The 20,929-nt window shown below is 44.8% G+C and overlaps 1 protein-coding gene across 2 annotated transcripts in view; it reads left to right on the forward strand.

The window, feature by feature from the left end:
* Window positions 1–20,929, forward strand: part of Cd247 (CD247 molecule) — a 76,170-nt gene that overhangs the window by 46,664 nt on the left and 8,577 nt on the right. For both annotated transcript variants that reach the window (XM_070034162.1, XM_070034161.1), the window contains exon 2: window positions 20,296–20,399. In XM_070034162.1, coding sequence (XP_069890263.1) covers window positions 20,296–20,399 — 104 coding nt within the window. The remainder of the gene's footprint in view (window positions 1–20,295; window positions 20,400–20,929) is intronic.

Here is a 20,929-nt window from a genome sequence, read left to right on the forward strand (position 1 = left end):
TTCTTGGGCTGCTGCCTGAAACATTGTTTAATTTGTCTTTGTGTGTTTTTTCAGGACATCATTGGAAATAGTACTCCCAGAAAAATATCTATGAATATATATATATATATATTTGATTCCCAAATAAGGACTTTTCTAAGGATATAAATAGAAGCCCCCAAAAAAGGCTACTTAAATTTCAGTTCCTATGTGTCAAAGATACCAACTAAGAGGGAAATGGCAAAGAGGGAAAATATTCACAATACAGAAGCTAGGGAAAAGGTTATTCTCCAGGATGTAACATGCACTTAGAAATCACTTTATAAGAAATACACAGAAGGAAAAAAGGGCAAAACTAATCACTATACAGTTCATAAAATGAGAAACATGGTGATGAAATTATATGAAAAAATGCTTGACATTATTAATAATCAAATGCAAATTTTAAAATCAGATTCTGGCTGTAGATTTTGTGGGGTTTTTGTTTTTTGGATTTTTTTGCTTACTGGGTAGATTGTGTTGTTTTGTTGTAGTTTATTATTTAATGATAATGCCTGGTGTGCATGAGAACTGTTGAAAGTAAGTCAGGCCGGGCGCTGGTGGCTCACGCCTGTAATCCTAGCTACTCAGGAGGCTGAGATCTGAGGATCGAGGTTCAAAGCCAGCCCGGGCAGGAAAGACCGTGAGACTCCTATCTCCAATAAACCACCAGAAAACCAGAAGTGGTGCTGTAGCTCAAGTGGTAGAGTGCTCGCCTTGAGCTGAAGAGCTGAGGGACAGCGCCCAGGCCCAGAGTTCAAGCCCCACGACCGACAAAAAAAAAAAAAAAAAAAGAAAGAAAGTAAGTCAGGTTTTTTCTTTCATTTTGGCTACTTATTTCCACAAGTTTTAACTTATTCTTAAGAAAACATCAGAAGAATTTTTGTGTATAATTCAGTCATAGAACACTTGCCTATGATACATGAGTCCCAGGGTTTAATCCCCAGCAGTGGGGGAAAAAAGGGAAAAAGAAAATAAGAAATATTCAGAGAGGGAAAAATATCCATGTTCAAACATGTTTATTGCAATACATTAAAAGTCAACAATGATCTATAGTCCTAACAGTAAAGTGTAGCTAAGTAAACATAGATAGCAATGCTTAAAAATAGTTTAAAAGACTATAGATTAAAGGTATATTAAATATTTGAAGAAAACCTAGCAAAATGTTAATAGTGATTACATATGAGCAGTGATGTTCTTGGTCATTTTTACTTTCTTTTTCATACTTTCCTATTTTTAATGACTATAATTTTATTGTTATTATTAAAATGTTGTAAAGGGGTTACCATTTTATAAGTTGGGTAATTAGTACATTTCTTTTGGGGCAATGTCACCCCTTCCTTTGCTTTCCCATCCTCCTCCCATTCCTGCCCACAAGTTGCATAGTTCATTTTCCACATACTGTCTACCAAGGCCAATTTTTAATAATTATCATTTTTACTCTTATAACCATAAGCATCATATAGGAAAAAAAAAACATTTCAAGCCAGGCACCAGTGGCTCACGCCTGTAATCCTAGCTACTCAGGAGGCTGAGTTCTGAAGATCGAGGTTCAAAGCCAGCCAGGGCAGGAAAGTTCGTGAGACTCTTATCTCCAATAAAAAACACTAGAAAACCAGAAGTGGTGCTGTGGCTCAAGTGGTGGAGCACTCGCCTTGAGCTGAAGAGCGCAAGGACAGCACCAAGCCCAGAGTTCAAGCCCTATGACCACCACCACCAACAAAAAAACACAACAAAATAATACATTTCTCCCCCCTTTTTGAGTTGAGAAATCAAATTCTTCCCGATCTAACACAAAGGCCCCAGAAAGAATAGGTTTTACAGGGAAGAAACAAGTTTTCTGAGACCAAAGCACAGCTATCAGAGTGTATGGTTCAGGCTGGACATCAGGGTGTAGCTGGGACTGAAGGTACAAATGCAAGGGCCGAAAGCATAAATACTGAGAATTAGCACACAAGGTTACAGAAGAAGTAGTTTGAGAAAATTAGAAAAAAAAATACCCAGAACACCACTTACAAATCTCTCCAAAATATCTGGGAGAGGCTGAGATCAAGGAGATCAAGGCCCAGTGACCACCTACTACCCAGAAGAGGCACTTGGTAAGCATTCTGTCATGGCTAATACAAGAGTCAAAAGAACTTCAGGAATTATTTGCTCTAAATCCTCAGATTATTTGCCCAAACATTTTTCTTCACATCTTCTCCTTTCAGGCCCAACTAGAATTTTAAAAAGTGGGGAGAAGATTAAAAACGAAATCATGTATGAATAGCAAAATTAGTCCAATTTTTAAACTGCAGGTTGGATGCTTATGACACTCTTAATGATTATGTTCGTTGCATCAAGATCCACAATCACAACTTGAACATACTGGGAAGCAGTGTGCAGTACACCGCATCAGATGGAGAACTCAATGCTCTTCTCCACTCTTCTCCATTTCCTTAAATATTTAACAGGATCTGCCTCATTCATCCTATGGACCTTCCGATGAATTCTCACATTTGGATCTTTTAAACCCGGAACTCAGTTCTGCAAATGTATAAATTTAGCTTGCCAAACTTTTTGTTTCTTAAGATTGATTTCAAAACCAGATCATAAGTTTTCAGTGGTGAGAACTTCTGTTGCAGATGCCTCTTCTCTGCTTTGCAGAGTGAGGTTTTGTCCCCTCTTGAGAAGGAAAGAGAACTCGTAATTTTCCTGGCTCTTTCTCACCACCATCCCCCCCAACCAAGGGCTCAGCTGGCAAAAGACCTCCATCAAAAAGAGACTGCTTTACTGAAAAGAGAGATTTGTTTTTAAAAAAAAAAAATAGGAGAGCAGTTGTCATCATGTAGGAGAAGGCACAGCTAGTAGTGGAAACAGAGAAAAAAAAGTTGAGGTGCCTCAGCCTGGATTTCCCCTTATTTGGAACAAGATAGAGAGGGCAGAAAGCCCTCTATGATCTGGAGTGGTCACTGAGGTTAGCCAGAGAATGAGGCTGGGAAAGAGATCCTGTGTGCGTACTCAAAGGCTGGCTGAGGAGTCATCCCGTTAAACTGATGGATGGCTGCTGTATGTTTGGGAGAGATGCTCTGGCTCGCTGTCAGAGCTCCCTCCAAATGGGGCCTAAGCTCTGAGAGGTTTGAAAAATGACTTAGATGAAAAAAGTGACTCTGTTCAATAATAAATTATAATACTGCTTGGTATTATAGAGCATCTTTCAGCAGAGAGAGCTCAGAGTTCTTTATGGATATTAACTCACCTTATTCACACTAGAGAAAAGATAATTTTGTCAATTCAATATTTTTATATCTTTTTCCCCCTGCTACTAGGGTAGAGGGATGGCTCTTACAGGGATGTTTTCTTGTATTAATTTGGAGGCAATAAATCTTCCTTTCTTTTTTGTTTCTGTTCTGGAAATCTTTTTTTTTCTATCACATAAGAAATTAAAAATGAAAAGTGATGCCTAAACTGTGTGTGTGCGTGTGTGTGTGTGTGTGTGTGTGTGTGTGTGTGTGTGTGTGAATGTGAATGTGCCACATTTATACCAGTATGGGTGTAATATCTACATAAATATTTAATTTTTATGGTCTAAACCTTCTCCCTCAGTTTTCATGAGCTAGAATTTATTAGCTACTGACTGTGGAACTGTTATTATTTGCTTTTGCAACTAAATGATTTAAAAGTCAATTATGAATTGGCTAAGGGGATTGGAGAACTGTGGCATGTAATATGGTTCTTGTACTGAGATTTGTTACCAAATGTCCGGAATGAGGAAGTGTCTGCAGTGGGAAATAGTCCAGCAACATACCATGCCAATATTAAACCGGCCAGACAGTGGCCCTAGGTCACTGGAAAATGAGCAATTCTATTGGGTTTCATCTGAGTGGGTTGGGGATTGGAGAGAGTATGACAAGGGATGTATAAGCAGACAAATAAATCTGAGAACAAAGCAGAATCCTAGGACTGTCCCTGTCCAAAATAATAATTTCAAACTAGGTGAGGCCAAGGCCAACGCCTGTCAACCAGCTCTGAGCCTTGAATCCTTTCACCTCCCTCCTTCCCAGCATCAATTAGACCATGCTTCAGGGTCTCTGGAAGGACATTCAATACATTTCCTATATGTCTGCAGGTTGGAAGGTGGTAATTAACCATTACAAAGCCAAGAGCTGGTAGTTCATGACTATAATCTTAGCTACCCAAGAGGCTGAGATTTGAGAATTGAGGTTCAATGCCAGCCCAGGAAAAAAAAGTCCTTGAAACTCTTATATCTCATTAACCAGCAAAAAGCTGGAAGCAGAGTTGTGGCTCAAGTGGTAATGTGACAGCCTTGAACAAGAAAGCTAAGGGACAGCACCCAGACCCTCAGTTTAAGCCCCAGCACCAACATACAATATGCTCTCTCTCTGTCTCTCTGTCTCTGTCTCTCTGTCTCTCTGTCTTTCTGTCGCTCTCTCTCTCTCTCTCTCTCTCTCTCTCTCTCTCTCTCTCTCTCTCTCTCACACACACACACACACACACACACACACACACACACACACACAATAACATTACAACAAAATTATCCAACAAAATTCCTCTATGGAATGTCCTTAGAACATTCTAAACAAGAGATGGGAGTTTTCAGGTTGTAAAAGAAGGGAGAAAACTGCAAGGCTTATTTCCCCAGCCATGTCATTCACTAAGGTTTTAGTCAATTAAAGGCTGCTGTAAAGCAGATGATGCTAACCTTGAAATTCACTAGGTGCAAATGGCAAATCTTTGTTAACAAACTTGGAACCCATGATAAATATTAAGAAGTGAGAGTTTGCTGCAATGAGCATTTGTAATAAATCTTCAGTTGCCTGTGGGTTGTGGTCTGGAAGCCAAAAAAGATAAAGTACTTGTGGAACCAGAGCTAGACCCTCAGATGCCTTTGCATATTAACTGGCTAATTTAAGTACTCTAGTCTGTTGGCATGACTTAACAGCTCCTTGTAGGAAATTAAAATTGCTGCATGGCGCACATATTATATGTGTGTATGTGTGTATATATGCATGTGTGTAATATTAATTTGTATATGTATGTATCTATACATGTATTTGTATTGATATTTGTATGTATCATGTCTCTCTGTGTGTATATAAATAAATCTTTTCCCTCATAAATAAAACTGGGTTGAACTATATGTTCTGTATTTGAATTGAAGATGATAAAACAAAACAGAGAGTATTCTAAAGTTATCTCAAAATGGAAATTTCTCCAACTGAGTTCCAAATTCTAATATTAAAAAAAATATATCTCATGTAGCTGGGCACTGGTGTTTCATACTTGTAATCCTAACTGGTCAGGAGGCTGAGATCTGATTATCACAGTTCAAAGCCAGTCCAGGCAGGAAAGTATATAAGATTTTTATTTCCATTTAACGACCAAAACGCCAAAAGTGGAGCTGTGCTTCAAGTGGTAGAATGCTAGCCTTGAGCACAAAGCTCAGGGACAGTGCCCAGACCCTGAATTAAATTCCTAGGCATGCACAAGTGTGCACGCATGTGTGTGCACACACACACACACACATACACTAATGTAATGCAATACAAAGATGGACTTGACTTTAATACATAAACTGAGCTAGCACCTTGAGTCTGTCTACAGACAAAGTGGCTTTTGTTTTCTTTCTAAAGGCAATGTTAACTCTGGCAAATAGAAACATATGCAAGGGGAAGGCCTCTTCTGTTGGTTAATTTGTTTAATTTTAGGTCCCCTAAGTGCCATGATTGCTCTAATAATGAGATCTGTGCTGAGACTGGAATTCCAAAGCTGCCACTCGAGCCTCCAATGAAGTTAATTATATCTGAATTGCCATCTCTACAGCTAGTTGATGCCAGAATAAATCTGCTGTGTTGTCAGCAGGCTCAACCAGAAGAGCAAAGCTCCAACAAGGAATTTCTATGCAGTAAATATCACTTAAATTCCTCTCAAAGTTGGAGCTGATGTCAAAGTCCAAAAAAGCAATATTCCCTGGCAAGTGCCGTCAGGAGTGTGTGCACGGACCCAGCCATGTATCATCTGAGCACTGAAATTAGCAGAGGAGAAAGAGAGGGAGTTAATATCACCCAGCTGGATGCTCAAAGAACTGCTTTAACTGTAGCCAGAGAAATATGGAGAGGGCATGGCCAGTCATCAATGACCTCCAAATGACTAGATGCTCAGAATTTTCTGGCAGTCTGGGCTAGATAAATAAGTTTTGCTGCCATGAAATAAATGGATGCTCCCAAATGTTTCAGAGAAACCCATTCATTCTCTTCCTGGTCACACTGTTCCAAGGAGCTGGGAAAATAATACAGGTGAAGAGGAAGAGAAGTAAAAGAAATCTCTGAGACGCCCACTCATCTGGAATTTCTTTTTCTCTTCTCTTTTCTCCCCCCCCCGTGTGTGTGTGTGTGTGTGTGTGTGTGTGTGTGTGTGTGTGTGTGTGTGCATATGCATCCATGTGCATGTGCATGTGCACATGTACTGGAACTTGAACTCTGGGCCTGAGCCCTGTCCTGTAGCTTTTTTCATTCAAGGCTGGTGCTCTACCACTTTGAGCCACAGTTCTAGCTTTTGGGTGCTTAACTGGAGAGAAGAGTGTTCACAGCCTTTTCTGCCCAGGCTGCCTTTGAACCATGGTTGTCAGATCTCAGCTGATGATTCTAAGTAGCTAGAATTACAGACACGAGCCACTGGCACCGGGCTGATTCGGGATTTCTAAGGGGCCTGATGTCCAATGGAGCCTAGTGTGCAAGGTATGGGAGGCCTGTGAATATGGTCCTATGTGTGGACAAGCCTTTTAAAGGGAGAAAGAAGGGGCAGCAGAGATATATGGACAGGGAGATTGAGGAGGAAAGAAGAGAAAAGCAGAAGACAAAGAGAGAAGATGGATGACAGTAAGCCTGCTTTTCTTGCAGAGTATCACAGAGAAATATTGCAATCTTGGGTTCTTCAGTAACTGTGTTGCTACTCTTTCTCTTGGCTTCTTGTACTTGAGATATGATGTCTTTGAGATACACTTGGAGTTTGGGGTTAGCGCTGTCACTCTTGGGTCATAGCTTCCAGAATAAGGAGTGCAGGCTGAAGTCTGCCTTTTTCCTCCCACTTTTTGTTCACTCACACTGCTCATCCAGCTTTCTGCTTTTAGTAAAAACCAAGATAGCAAAAATCAGCTGTGGGGAGTTCTAGCTATTTAGGAGCCTGCATCCAGGCTCAGCGTAGCCAGCCTACCACCTCAGAGCAACTTCTGCCAGGAGCATCCTCCAGGGACAGTGTCTGAGCCTCTCTCAGAAGACAAGCAGTCAGAAGTAGAGCTGAATTTATCCTACCTGAAGAGAAACTAGGGCTTTCGTAACACACTACGCAGCTTTGAGGCAGCCTCTTATATTTAGAGCTAAGTGTTTGTAAAAAGCCTGCCAGGAACACAGACTGGGGAAATAAATAAACTGCCTTCTATGGAGTCCAGGTTGGAAGTACAGAGAAACTGCAGCTTTGTGCTGAGCGTCTTTGCAATCCCCGGGCGACTGTAGTTCAAGGAGACTGGCATCTGCTTGGGGGAAACTATAAACTTCTATTTCCATTTATAAATTAGGTTCCTCAAAGGAAAAGAACTTAAAAGACAGTTTTATTGTTACCCACTGAAAAGACAATTGCTACCAGCCACAATTGGCACATTCTGCAGAAATATAACACACAGCCAAACACATAACACCTTCCACTACAGGACTTCTTTTTGAGACAGTTATTAAAGGCATGTGTCTTATTAACCAGTGCCAGGATTTCTGGGGGGTATTTTGTTGTCTAACTCATGAGAAGGCCATCTCTAGGGCTATGTGCTTCTTAAAGCTGCAAACTGTTAAAAATAAAAACTCTTTTACTTCTTCACCATGTCTCTGGCAGTCACTCTATACATTTGTGGGACACAGTGCTCACAGAAAAAAAAAAAGAAAATCTGCTAGCCAAATGAATTTGCTGATTTTTAATTCAAACATCAACAGTTTTAGGTAATAAGTATATGAAGATTTGGATTCAAACCAACCATTTTGATGAGTCTCTTCTTTTACATTGTTAAAGACTTCATTTAGTTATATGAACGGAATCATTGTTTTGTGACAGTTCTGGGACTTGAATTCAGGGCCTGTGCTCTCACTTAGCTTATTTTGTTCAAGGTTTTAGAATCTACCACTTGGGCTACACCTCTACTTCCTGCTTGCGGCTGGCAATTGGAAATAAGAGTCTTTTGGCTTTGTTTGAAACCATGATACTCAGAATTACAGGCATGAACCACTAGTGCCTGGCTAATACTCTTTGAATTTAATGTTCAGCTTATAAAAATTAGCACAAATTAGTTCAAGTTCCCACTAAACTGGGAATTAAGAGAAAGAGATGCAAATTGCAATCCAGTCGACTTTTAAGAATTTGTGTTACCATCCCTATCTTCTTTTTCTTTTTCTTTTTTGTTGTTGTTGTTTTCTTTTTTAAAGAAAGACACCAAGTACCGGTGGCTCATACCTGTAATCCAGGAAGCTGAGATCTGAGGATAGCAGTTCAAAGCCAGCCGAGGCAAGAAAGTCCAATTAACCACCTGGAACTACAGCTGGAAGTAGAGCTGTGGTTCAAATAGTAGAGAGCTAACCCTGAACAACAACAAAAAAGATGAGGCCCTGAGTTCTAGCCCCAGGACTAGCACAAAAATAAAAAAGAGAGAGAAAAGAAGGAAAGAAAGGAGGGAAGAAATAAAAGGGAACAAAGAAGGGACGACTTTCTAAAGTCTTTGCTTCCCCTTACAAAGAGCCTTGGATATTTGAAGTTAGATGGGAGGCAAGAATGAACACAACTAGCTGGGAGAATCCTGGTATGCTTAATATAAAAGTCTGCCATGCTAAGGGAGGTTTCTCAGTTTGCCTTCTGTACCTGACCTGTCTGGGGAGTCAGGAAGGCTTACTGGCCCCAGGTCGTAGATCACATTGCAGACTTGACTGCAATTCCCTGGATGATTCCAGCAGCAGATCAGAGAGCATGACCTTCTATGCTAAACAGCCAAGAGCCACTCAGGCTCAGTGGCCATGTAAGTGGTATCTGCACACAGATGCCAGGAAGGGTTGCCAGAATGGCCCAGTGATGGCCTGTCCCCCAGAGATATGGATCAAGGAAATGGAATAGTCCCCAAATCTTTAAGGCAAAGCTGCCAGGCAGCATGTCACCCAAGGCTAAACACTGACAGTGACCACTTGATTTTTTTTTTTAAAGGGGAGGGAGATGAGAGGAGCAAGAGCAGATGATGGAGGAAAAAATAAGGCTGGTAGGAGATAACTGGGGAGAAAAGCAAGGAGGAGACAATGGAGAAAATCTAAGACAGAGGGTGTATTGGCCTGAAGATAGGTTGACACAAGCAAGGTGATGAGGAAGGTTACTAGATGGAGAGCACAGATCTTCACAGGAAGCACTGAATGCTTGGAAAGTGTTACTGTCCACACTGCTCAGACCTTGTTCCCACCACTACACTGGTCCAGCTGCTTCATCTACCTCACTGCCTCACAAACAGAACCTCTTCTGTCACCATGCTGTGTTTGGGGATAGGCTCCAGTGATGCTGATGGGTGACCCTCAAACCCTAATTTGGTCCTTGTCCTGGGAAGTGAAAGGAAAATGGCCATGGGTTGAATTAAATGAGGAGCTATGCTCTCCCATCATCCTCCAGGGCTTGAAGAAAGCCTTGAGTATATAGGACCTGGGCTCCATGTAGGTTGAGCCCTGGCTAATGGATGAAGAGTCTCAAGCGTCATTGCACTTTACCATAATGATTAATCTCCTCTTCTCCTATGGGTTTCCACTAGTTCTTGAACTGATCAGAACAAAGCTTAAACTCCAAGATCCTTTCTTGCAGCTGCCTCTTTCTCTCTCTTGGCTGTAATACAGAGCAGTATACATAACCATTGACACAAAGTATAACTGAGAATGAAGAGGATCAGGATTGGCAGAAGGGAGGCTAATACAAGGTACAAAATTGTTCTTTGATTTTGTTCTCTTATTTCAAAATTATAGATATATGTGTGTGTACACACATATAATTTTTTGTGCCAGTCCTGGGGCTTGAACTCAGTGCCTGGATAGTGTTGAGCTTTATTTGCTCAAGGTTAGCACTCTACCAATTGTGCTACATCTCCACTTCTAGATTTTTTGGTGGTTAATTGGAGATAAGATTCTCAAAAGACTTTTCTTCCTGGGCTGGCTTTCAACCGTGTTCCTCAGATCTGCGATTCGTGAGTAGCTAGGATTATAGGCATGAGTCACCAGTGCCCAGCCAAAATTATATATTCTTACACACTGTAGAACTTAAAAATTAAGGGAAGGCACAAAGAAAAACCTTGATTACCAACAATTTTACAAGCCAGAGGCGAACCCACTGTTAATATTTTGCTTTCCTTTTCCCCAGTCTCTTCTCTGCATGAGGATGTCTACACATACAAATCCAGATTTCGAATCAATATGAGTAGCTCTAGGATGCTGCAGGAGCTGCCAGTGGCTCTCATCCATCCCTGGCATCCAGTGAGACATCCTAAGGAACCATGTTACCAGGAGGACAACCAGAGAATAATAGGGCAGTGCCGTGACCAGGGCCCCTCCTTAAGCTGTGGGTAGCCAGGCTGGGTGTGGCAGACTCACTGTGCTCCCCTTCCCCTGGGACAGAGCCCTGTGATGGAGGTGGCAAGTTGGCAGGCTGTCTCCCAGCCTACAATCGCCCACGTCCTTCTCATGTCCCCAGCACCACAGCTGCAGGCACTGCAGGCTTTGTGGGGTCTTTGATCCACGTGAACTAAAGTACGTCACAAGCGAGTACTCGCAGGGCGTGGGCCGAGGACCTGAGGGTTGCCAAACTAACACACACTTCCAGGAAAGATTTTTCTTTCAGCTTTGGCTCTGGCAGTGCTGCAGCCCCCAGCTGTACATGTTCTCACTCTCTAACAAAAGACCTAGCTGAATTTTTGTGCTTTCTGGGTGGATCAGCATAGATTCCAGAGCTCAGAAGCCAGTCTCCCAAGGTGGCCAGGGTGGGGTGAGGTGGTAAGCTAGCTGCCTCTCCTCCTCGCTGCACTCACGGGTAGCTTTTCTTGAGGATCACTATTATTTCTCTTCCACATCTGAGACATAAGGCTCTTTGTCATAGTTTATTCTTCTCAAACATTTTTGGGGAATTGGAGGCATACTCGAGTGGTAGAGCTCTAGAGGTGAGTGAAAAAGCCAAGTGAGAGTGCAATGTCCTGAGTCCAAGCTGGCTCATTCTTGTAATCCTAGCTAGTCAGAAGGCTGAGATCTGAGGATCAAGATTTGAAGCCAGCCATGGCAGACACATCTGAGGGACTCCTTACTTCCAATTTTTAGCAAAAGCCAGAAGTGAAGGTGTGGCTCAAGTGGTAGAGTGCTGGCCTTGAGTAGAAAATGCCAAGGGAGACTGGGGCCCTGAGTTCAGGCCCTAATACTAGCACAACAGCACACACACACACACACACACACACACACACACACACACACACACACACACACACACACATTTTTGGATTTAAAACACAGAAAGATGAGAGGAAGTGGTCCACTCTGGGCTCAGTCTAAGAGGCCAAAATTCACCAACCTTTCTCATTTATGTATTTGTTACACACGGTCACCTATGGTATGCTGGCTAGTTGGAGACTGGAAACCAAGAATAAAACGTCATCCAGGCCTTGTAGAGTCCTCAGTTTTAATAAGTATGGATTTGTCATCAAATAATTAGTGAAAAATGTGGTAAGAACAACATTGTCTGAAAAGTCAGAAATATAACCCAATTAACTTTGAAAAAAAGAACACTCACTCGTTCCTACAAATGAGTGGGAGACTCACAGACCCTAGCACTAGCAATAACAGCTCATGTTCCTGGAACTTCCCAGCTGAAGGGGAGGGAGGAAGGGAGTGAGGGAAGGAGTGAACGCGTAAAGGAAGGAGGGAGGAAAAGGGGGGTGGGAGAGAGGGAGGGACAGGGAGAGGGAGGGGGAGAGAGAGAACATGAGAATATGAATGCAGGGCTCCTCACCTGCTGAGGCATGTGTCAGGAAAGCCCTGAAACCCAGTCAGTGTTCAGCTGGGTTTCGAAAGGAAAGCAAGTGCAGATTAATTCTGAAAGTGAAGGGTTTGACGCCACCTGGAGTCCCCCTGTGAGCACAGAGACCCCCCCCCAGGGCTTCCTCCTCTGGGGTGGCGGCTGGGGGGCGGGGAGGAGGCCTAGCAGAGCACCCTCCCCACTCTAGAAGAGGAGACAGCCCCTCCTCGCTTCCCTACCCCGGGGGACACGCGTGTGCACGGACTGGCCTTGGCCTGATGTTTGTCCGCACCCCAATCAGGCTCCCCGGGGACCATTTCCCTGCCTCTCTGGGAGGACACCCGAGCCGAGCTCCCAGATATCAGGAAACAGGCCTCAGGGCACCGAGGAGACCTCCAGCCCCGCGGGCCTGCTGAGCTCGGGGCCCCGGGGGCGGTGCGGTTCGGGCGAAACGCGCCGCACGTGGGGGCGGCCGCAAGTGTGCGCGCAGTTCACAGGGGAGATCACGGGCGATAACCCGGGCCTGGAGAGCAGCTATCACGGGCGGTAATCCGCTTCTGGATGGCAGCGTCCGGGCCCGTTCGACCGGAAACCTCGGGGAGGAGGCGGCTGCGGGCCGGAGGGAGGGGCGCGGCGCCGTCTCCGCCCGGGAGCGCGCGGGGCGGTGCGGGCGCGTGGGCGCCGCGGGGCCGCGGCCCTTCCCGGGTCTCCCAGGCAGCGTGGCAGGAACGTGGATTTGGCCAGGGACTTGGGCTGCGGTCCGGCGAACTCGGGCTTGGAGAACATAGCGCAGCGCCCCCCCCCGAGTGGGGGCCCCGGCGCGGGGCCGACCCCGCTGGGAAGGCGGGAGGCCCCTTCCCCGGCGGCCAGGTCAGCTGCTGAGCAAGATCCGAGTCAATTGTCCATCGCAGGCGGGATCTGCGTCTGTCTGAAAGTTAAAATGGCCCGTGGTGTCCCTCGCCTCCCGCCGCCCGCGCGCGGACCTCGCTGCGGGGCACCGAGGCCGGGAGTCGGAGGAGCCCCAAGTGAGGCCGCCGCCCTCAGGGGCTTCGGCGGGAAGCTGCCGGAGGAGACATGGGCGTCCATGTTTCTGCTGGGGGTGCTGTCAGAGCCCCTCCGCGTCCAGGCCCTGGCCAGCAGGCCGTCCCAGGGGGAGGCAGCTAAGGGAGGCCCGCAGGTGAGCCTCCACGCTTGCTTGGCGGGTTGACTCCCCAGCACTGTCGAGGCCACCTTAGCCGCCCCTCGCCCCCAGGCCCAGAAACCTGCGGGGCATCAAGAGTCTCCATGTCCAGGATTGCGTGGGACTAGCGGGGTGACTCGGTGGCTGTGGACTTCTTGCATCTCACGTCACGGGGGTGGGGGGTCAAGTCTGGAGTCAAGTTTCCTTCCTATGGCACCGGGTGGTCATAAAAATGCATGTGTTCGTGACACGTGTAGACACACGTATGGGTAATCACGTTCCCATATACCAGTTCCCAGTGTTGTGAACATTTCTGGATATCCGAGATACTGTCACGTACCCGCAAGTCAGCACCAGAAACATACCAGCCGCGGCCAAGGAGCCTTGCTGCACCAACCATTGGCCCCGTGCTTTGTTTCACATCATCCAGAACTGAGCTAGCTGTACACGCCGCACAGTATTTCAGAGCTCACACCATTTGGTTTTGTGTGGTTGTTTAGGATTATAAATGTAGCACACTATTGCAGGATTTCATGCAGCACACTAAAAAAATGCAAAATACATAAATTTCTCCCCAACTTTCCCTCTCCTGGCTGGTCTGCAGGGAAAACTGTGGATATTTATGTGTGTGTTTGTGTGTATCTGGGAGGATTTGGAGACAGCTCTTAAAGGTTGTTCAGTAAAATTGTGAAGTAGTGTGAAATATGAAGTATAAATATACAAAAGTATGAAATGTTAATAATATGATAGAAACTGAATAAAAGCACTTTTTTAGGACAAAAAGTTTTTATACAGGATGGTTACAATTTATAAAGAGCAAACATGGGGCTGGGAATGTGGCTCAGTGGTAGAGCACTTGCCTAGCATGCAAGAAGCCCTGGGTTCGATTCTTCAGTACCACATAAACAACAGCAAAAATAAATAAATAAATAAAAGAAAAAAAGAAAAAAAGAAAGAAAAGCCAAAAGTGGCTCTGTAGCTCAAGTGATAAAGTGCTAGCCTTGAGCAAAAGAAGGTCAGGGACAGTGCCCAATCCCTGTTCAAGACCCAAGACTTGCAAAAATAAACAAATAAACAAAGAATAACATTTTAAGAGACAATCAGATGTTATATTAGTGTGCTGTGTTTAAAGGCTAAATTGCCAGTGATTTTAAATTTTTCCTCTGCTTTTCAGCAATTGATTTACTTGAAAATACTAAGTGCTTACTTTGACAGCACATATAAAATGAGAACAATATAAAGATTGGCCCGTTCCCTGGGCAAAGATGACATGTAAGTTTGTGAACCAGTCTATAGTTTAAAAACTAAAAGTAAAAAAAAAAAAAAAAATTCTTGGTACCAATGGATTTTGTCTGTAATCCTAACTATTCAGGAAGCTGACATCTAAGGATTGTGGTTCAAAGTCAGCTTGAGCAAGAAAGTCCATGAAATTTTTATCTCCATCAAAAAGCCAGAAGTGGAGTTGTGGCTCAAGTAGTAAAGTGCTGGCCTTGAGCAAATAGCTCAGGGATAGCACGTAGGTCTTAAGTTCAAGCTCCCTTTACTGGCACTAAGTAAATAAAATAAAATAAAAAATAAACAAAAAGGAAATAGGATAATGTTCACAGGGGGAAAAAACTAAAATACTGAGCAAACCATGTTAATTGCAATGGAAATATAAATAGAAGGTAAATGATGACCCACAATCCATTGCCCCTAAAAAGCAAGTAGCTCCTTCCTTCCTTCTTTCTTTGGAATTTTTGTCTATGAAAATATATAATTAAGCCAGGCGCTGGTGGCTCACACCGGTAATCCTAGCTTCTCAGGAGGCTGAGATCTGAGGATTGTGGTTCAAAGCCAGCCCGGACAAGAGAGTCTGTGAGACTCTTATCTCCAATAAACCACTAGAAAACCAGAAGTGGCTCTGTGGTCAGCCTTGAGCTGAAGAGCTGAGGGGCAGCACCCAGGCCCAGAGTTCAAGCTCCATGACTGACAAAAAAAGGAAGAAAGGAAGGAAGGGAGGGAGGGAGGGAGGGAGGGAGGGAAAGAGAAAAAAAGAAAAAGAAAGAAAGAAAGAAAGAAAGAAAGAAAGAAAGAAAGAAAGAAAGAAAGAAAGAAAGAGAGACGAAAGAGAAAGAAAGAAAATATATAATTGCTAGTGAGTCATGATCAGACAACTTTACAATACAACATGAATGTATGAAACCCAACACTGAGAAAGGGGATAAGAACATATTATATGGCACCAGTTGATTATTCAGAGTTGCTCTCAGATTAAGGTGACAAGGGTGTCACTAGGTAGGTCAGCTACTGTCGGCCTTGACCCAGGTGCCCTGACCTTCCATTTGGTAGCAAGTAGTATGCACCTCCTGCCAGCAGGTGCATACTACTTGAGGCCTCTTAGCCTCAAAGAAAGAAGGAAGGCATCCAGGATATCACCTGACAGAATCTGACACTGTGGAGAATGCCACAGCCTGGGAACCCCTCCTCAGCCCTGAGGACCAGCAAGTCCTCAAGCACAGTACTAAGTGGTAGTTAAGAACTTCAGGTATAGCCCGGTATGGTGAACATGCCTGAGGCCCTAGCTTCTCAAGAGTCAGAGGTAGTAGGATCATGATCAGTTGGCAGCTCAGGTAAAGTTCAAGACCTTATCTGAAATAACTAAAAGCAAAAGATTGGAGGTATGGCTCAGGTGGTAGAGCACTTGCCTAGCAAGTGGGAGGTCCTGAGTTTAGTGCCACTAATGAAAGAAAGAAAGACAGAAAGAAAGAAAGAAAGAGAAGGAGGGAGGAAGGAAGGAAGGAGGAAGGAAGGTAGGAAGAAGGAAGGAAGGAAGGAAAGAAGGAAGGAAGGAAAAACCCAAACTATGGAACTGCCTGGTTATAGTGTAATATCTTCTCTGAGTCTGAGTCTCGATTTCCCCATTTGTAAAGTAAGACTCACATGTGGTTCCAGGCAGGCACAGAATAAATTCTCAACTAGGGATTATCATTTCTCTGTGTGTCCAGCCTCTATCTTTGCTGCTGCAGTGAAAGTTACTGCTCAAGGAAAGTCAGCAGCCCCTCAGGGGGAGGGTTTGAACGTCCTTGATGCTATGGGTAATGGGTTGGCATCATATTTAGCACCATGCTCAACACAGACACTCCCATAGCTGCTGCCACTGCCTTCCTGAGAACACATGACTTCCTGTTTTCTAAACTCTTAGTCTGCAATATTATCATCAGTTGAGTTTGAGACTGGGGGTGGGGCTGGCAGCAGCAAGACCCTGGGGTTACTAACATAGTAAAGGGAGAGATTAAGATAATAATTTTTTTTCTTTTTGTTCAAGACTTGAATTCAAACTCAGTATGTGATGCTTTTGCTCATTGGCTGGTGTTCTGCTACCTGAGCCACACTTCCAACTCCAGATCTTATTTTTTTTTTTAATCTCTGAAAACTAGTGATTAGCAGGTGCTGAGCTCCTTGTCACTGGAGGCATTTAAGACATGTCCATCAGAGAAATCCCTGCAAAAATGTAGGAAGCTCTCTGGATAAGAAGAATCCCAGAGTCACTGGGACAAGTAGAGAGAGAAGAAAGCTTGCTTCCCATATGCTCAGGAATTTCCCCGCTGGAGAGTTTCTGGAACTTTCTGTTGTTATCTGCTGAAGGCATTGGTGATAATTCTGACTCTTTTGTTTGGGTTTGCCCTAAGTACTGAACCACATCCTACCAGGGAGAAGTCCTCTGAACTGTACACTGAATGCAAGTGGAAGTTGCATCAAGCACTCTCAGATGCCCACACACTCCTGTGTGCCTGGCACTTCTCACACATACATGATCTGACACAATTGTCACACACTCTTGAAAGGTGAGCTGGAGAACCTGGCTAGCTTCTGTCCCCAATCCTACCATGAAGGGAAAGGAGGTAGGAGGGTCTGTCTACTCCTGCTGCTGATTCTACCTTCTGAGCCTCTAACCTAGTCAAGGCAGCCATTACTAAGCCATAAGCCCCAGGAAGTCATGTGCACCCAAGGCCCATCCTGAATATCAGGCATCATTGTCCTTGCAGAGGAAACAGACGCTTGCTGTTTACAAATCACCAGCCAAAGCATTAAGATAAGAAAGTAAGGTAGATTTTACAGATATGAGACAGAGGCCCAGACTCTGCAAGTCCACATAGCTAGTAAGTGATAGAGAACATACTAGAAGCCATCAGGCCCAATGGAGGGCATTTTGATCGATTATCAAATATTTGATCAATGAGTTGTTGATCAATGTGTTGATTCTTTGCATAGAACTTTCTGGATGATCCTTGCATTCTTCCAGCCCATCTCTCTCAGGCACAGCCACAGCCAACTGAGGAGAGTGTGCCCTACTAGGAGCCAACATCCTTTCCTTAGCCACCCACACATTTGTCATTGGTCAGATGACCAAACTATGCTGCTCTTTCAGAGGGAAGAAAGAAAGAAAAACGAGTCCCAGTTACTTATCCCCAGGAGGCGCCCAACTCCCCTGCCCTGCTGCGCTGACTTTGCACAACACAAAGAAATATTCCTTCTCATGTGTTTGAAATTTACTGTCCAGTAATTTTTCTGTTCTCATTTTATGTGGCAGGCAGCAGAGCGATTTTCTCCCAGCCCTTTCTATGAATCTCAACCAGCCTATAAATTGCTGCTGACATTTTTCCAGCCCTAAAAGAAAAAAAAAAGACAAAAGAAAGAAAGAAAGAAAGAAAGAAAGAAAGAAAGAAAGAAAGAAAGAAAGAAAGAAAGAAAGGAAGAAAGAAAGAAAGAAACCCAACTACCCCAGAAACTGGGTGCTAGTGGCTCACACCTGTAATCCTAGCTACTCAGGAGGCTGAAATCTGAGAATCATGATTTGAAGCCAGCCCAGCAGAGAAGTTTGTGGGACTCATATCCCCATTTAAACAACAAAAAGCCAGAAGTAAAGCTGTGGCTCAAGTGGCAGAGTGCTAGTCTTGAGCAAAAAAATGCTAAGGATAGAGCTTAAGCTCCTGAATTCAAGCCCCGGTACCAATAGAAAACAAACAACAAACAACAACAACAAAAACAAAAATCACTCTAGCTCTAGTGTCTTTTCTGGAAGTGGGCTTGCATCCCAGGGGCCTTAGTCCTCCATCTTGGGTCATTTGCTGTTTCCAACACTCCTCAGAGCAGACAACAGTAAGCCTTGGGCCAGGGCCCTACACTTTCCTCATTGCCAAAAAATTCTACGATATTTAATGATGGTCCACCCTGTTCTCTGCACTCTGATGTTAGGGGTAAAAGAGGAGGAAAAACTGAAGCCGCAGTCTGGGTCTCAAGTACTTGAGGCCTTGAGGGAGGGAAATCTGAGTCCTGGTGAGTCATGTGTGTGAAGTGTTTTATGGGATACAGACTTATGTACCTCAATCATCCCACTGAATTTCCCCCAGTACCAGGTAGGTAGGTCAGGAGTCTTACTTCCATGGGTGGAAGAGGAACAGTTCAAGCAAAAACAGGATGGGGTTGGAGTCGTAAAACACCTGTGTGATCAAGAAAGCATGAAGAGTAAAAGGAAGAGGAGGAGGAACAAGTTGGCAAAAAGGTGTGGGTTTTTTGGGCCTATACTGGAAAGACTGAGCCTTAACATACCTGGACAGAGTTTAGACTTTCTAACCAGAGGCTGCATCACCAATGGTTGCTGAGCCAGGAACTGAAGGAAGTTGAGAAAGCTCTCGTGGGAGAGTGAATGGGGTTAGGCCAGGATGGAGGGTGTTAGGGAACACAGCTGCAGGGACTCAGAGATAGGATTGCCTATCAAGACTGTGTGCTCAACCCTACAGTTCTCCCTGATGCTCTCTGGGTGGTGCTCTCAGGAGGACCTAACAATGATTTTATTGACTCAAGCACTCAGGTCTATTGCCTATTTCCCAATTTAAGCCCTTTGTGGCCACCAGAGGGCGTCCATACATCAGGAGACACACTCTGGAAAGGCAGCCAGATACTGGGCTTTTGTGGTTTCCAGGCACAGGTGACTAGCAAAGAATACTGCATGAACCCTGTTTTACAGGTTGGGCACACTTACCTGGCAGTAGTAGAGTCAAGACCCAAGTCTGCAGCTCCTCGCTCACTTGTCTGTGATCTTTCAAATAAAAATTCTTTTATTTAACCAGCATATTTTTGGTAACTATTCCTTTACCCTTTGTTCTCCAGAGCCAACTACAGTGTGGCAAATGTGCACAAGGCAGTCCATTGTTAGGGGACCTCAATATGTGGAGTGAGAGAAGCTAAGCTGAGTAACCTCTGAGCTGAAAAATCGTTTAACCTAATGGCAGGGCTGTGGAGAGGGGACAAATGCACAAAAGCCAATAGTGCAGAAGAACAGGTGTACCTTGAGGACAGTGAGTGAGTCAAGGTGGAGAGAGCTGAGCTGAGGCCGTGGAGCTGGGACAGGATTACAGAGAGTTCAGGCCCTGGTGGGGAGGAATCTGCCTGTTGTCCAGGAAACTCTTACCTAGGAGAGGGAACCCCACCACCAGAGACCCTTCCCCCATCCTGGGTACCTGGCAGTGAGGAAGCAGGGATTTGGGAGGTGAGAACTGACCTGCTTCTTCTCTCTATCCTGATTAACCACTGGACATTAAGATCATTTCACTCAAGTCTCCGAGCCTGCTTCCTAGTCCCCAGAGTCCTGTTTGCTCCCTGTGTGCTTGCTTCCAGAGTCACACTCGCTAGTGGTCCAAGGCATATTCCCAAAATGTTTCCGGAGTTTGGGGTTAACTTGGAGAGCTCACAGCTGGATTCTTATGACCCCTGAGGCAGAAGTCCTATGCATGGGAGACACCTTCACTTTCCTCTTAGTGACCCCCCCCCCCAGTTCTTCCCACACTCTATGCACCCACTTAGTATCAAATTGCCATTGGGGCAAGCTAGGTGTCTTCAGAAGGTGGCAGGGATAAGGTAGGGTAAAGCAGGCTGTGGTCATTTTAAGACATGATGATTGGATCTAATGTCCTTGTCAGGCATAGGATCACCCTGAGGTGGTAGGAACATATTCCTGTCACCTGGGCCTGGCTGACCAGCTTTATCTATTGTCACAGAGGCACAGAGCTTTGGCTTGTTGGATCCCAAACTCTGCTACCTGCTAGATGGAATCCTCTTCATCTATGGTGTCATCATCACTGCCCTGTTCCTGAGAGCAAAGGTGGGTGCCCCTGGGTTCCAGAGGGAGAAGGTAGGCTCTTCCACTCTGAAGTGAAGGAGTGTCCTGACCTTGGAGAGTTGTAGCATTGGGGGTAAGGCAGGGACAGCCAAGAGTGCAAATGGGTGGGCTGAGAGGTGGAGTATCTGGCTGAGCCAGCTGTCTCCCTGTGTGAACACCCAAGTGTCAGGGACGGGCTGTACTAGGCAATGAAGGGCACAGAGTGGAAACCTCGTCCTAGTCCTGAGGTCCAGCTGCTAATCAAGGCCATGTCAGTCTTTGTCTCCAAGACCCAGTTTCCCCATGTATAAATGAGAGCATTGGTCAGAATGCTGGCTTTTACCAGGAGCCTGAAGGCTCTGGATTACTTTAAGGGGCTGGGCCTGGGGTAGGTGGAGGCTGGGAGACCATCACCACTTCCACACCCTAGCCCATTTCTTCCTGGTATACAGTTTTATTTGTGGACAGGTCTTACTGACCTGTGACTGTGAAAGACCTGGCAGTCCCTTTCCGCAGAGGTGGCATGGACTGGA

The sequence above is a fragment of the Dipodomys merriami genome, unplaced genomic scaffold (genome assembly GCF_024711535.1).
Source record: "Dipodomys merriami isolate MVZ:Mamm:240054 unplaced genomic scaffold, mDipMer1.0.p SCAF_24, whole genome shotgun sequence".
NCBI lineage: Eukaryota > Metazoa > Chordata > Mammalia > Rodentia > Heteromyidae > Dipodomys > Dipodomys merriami.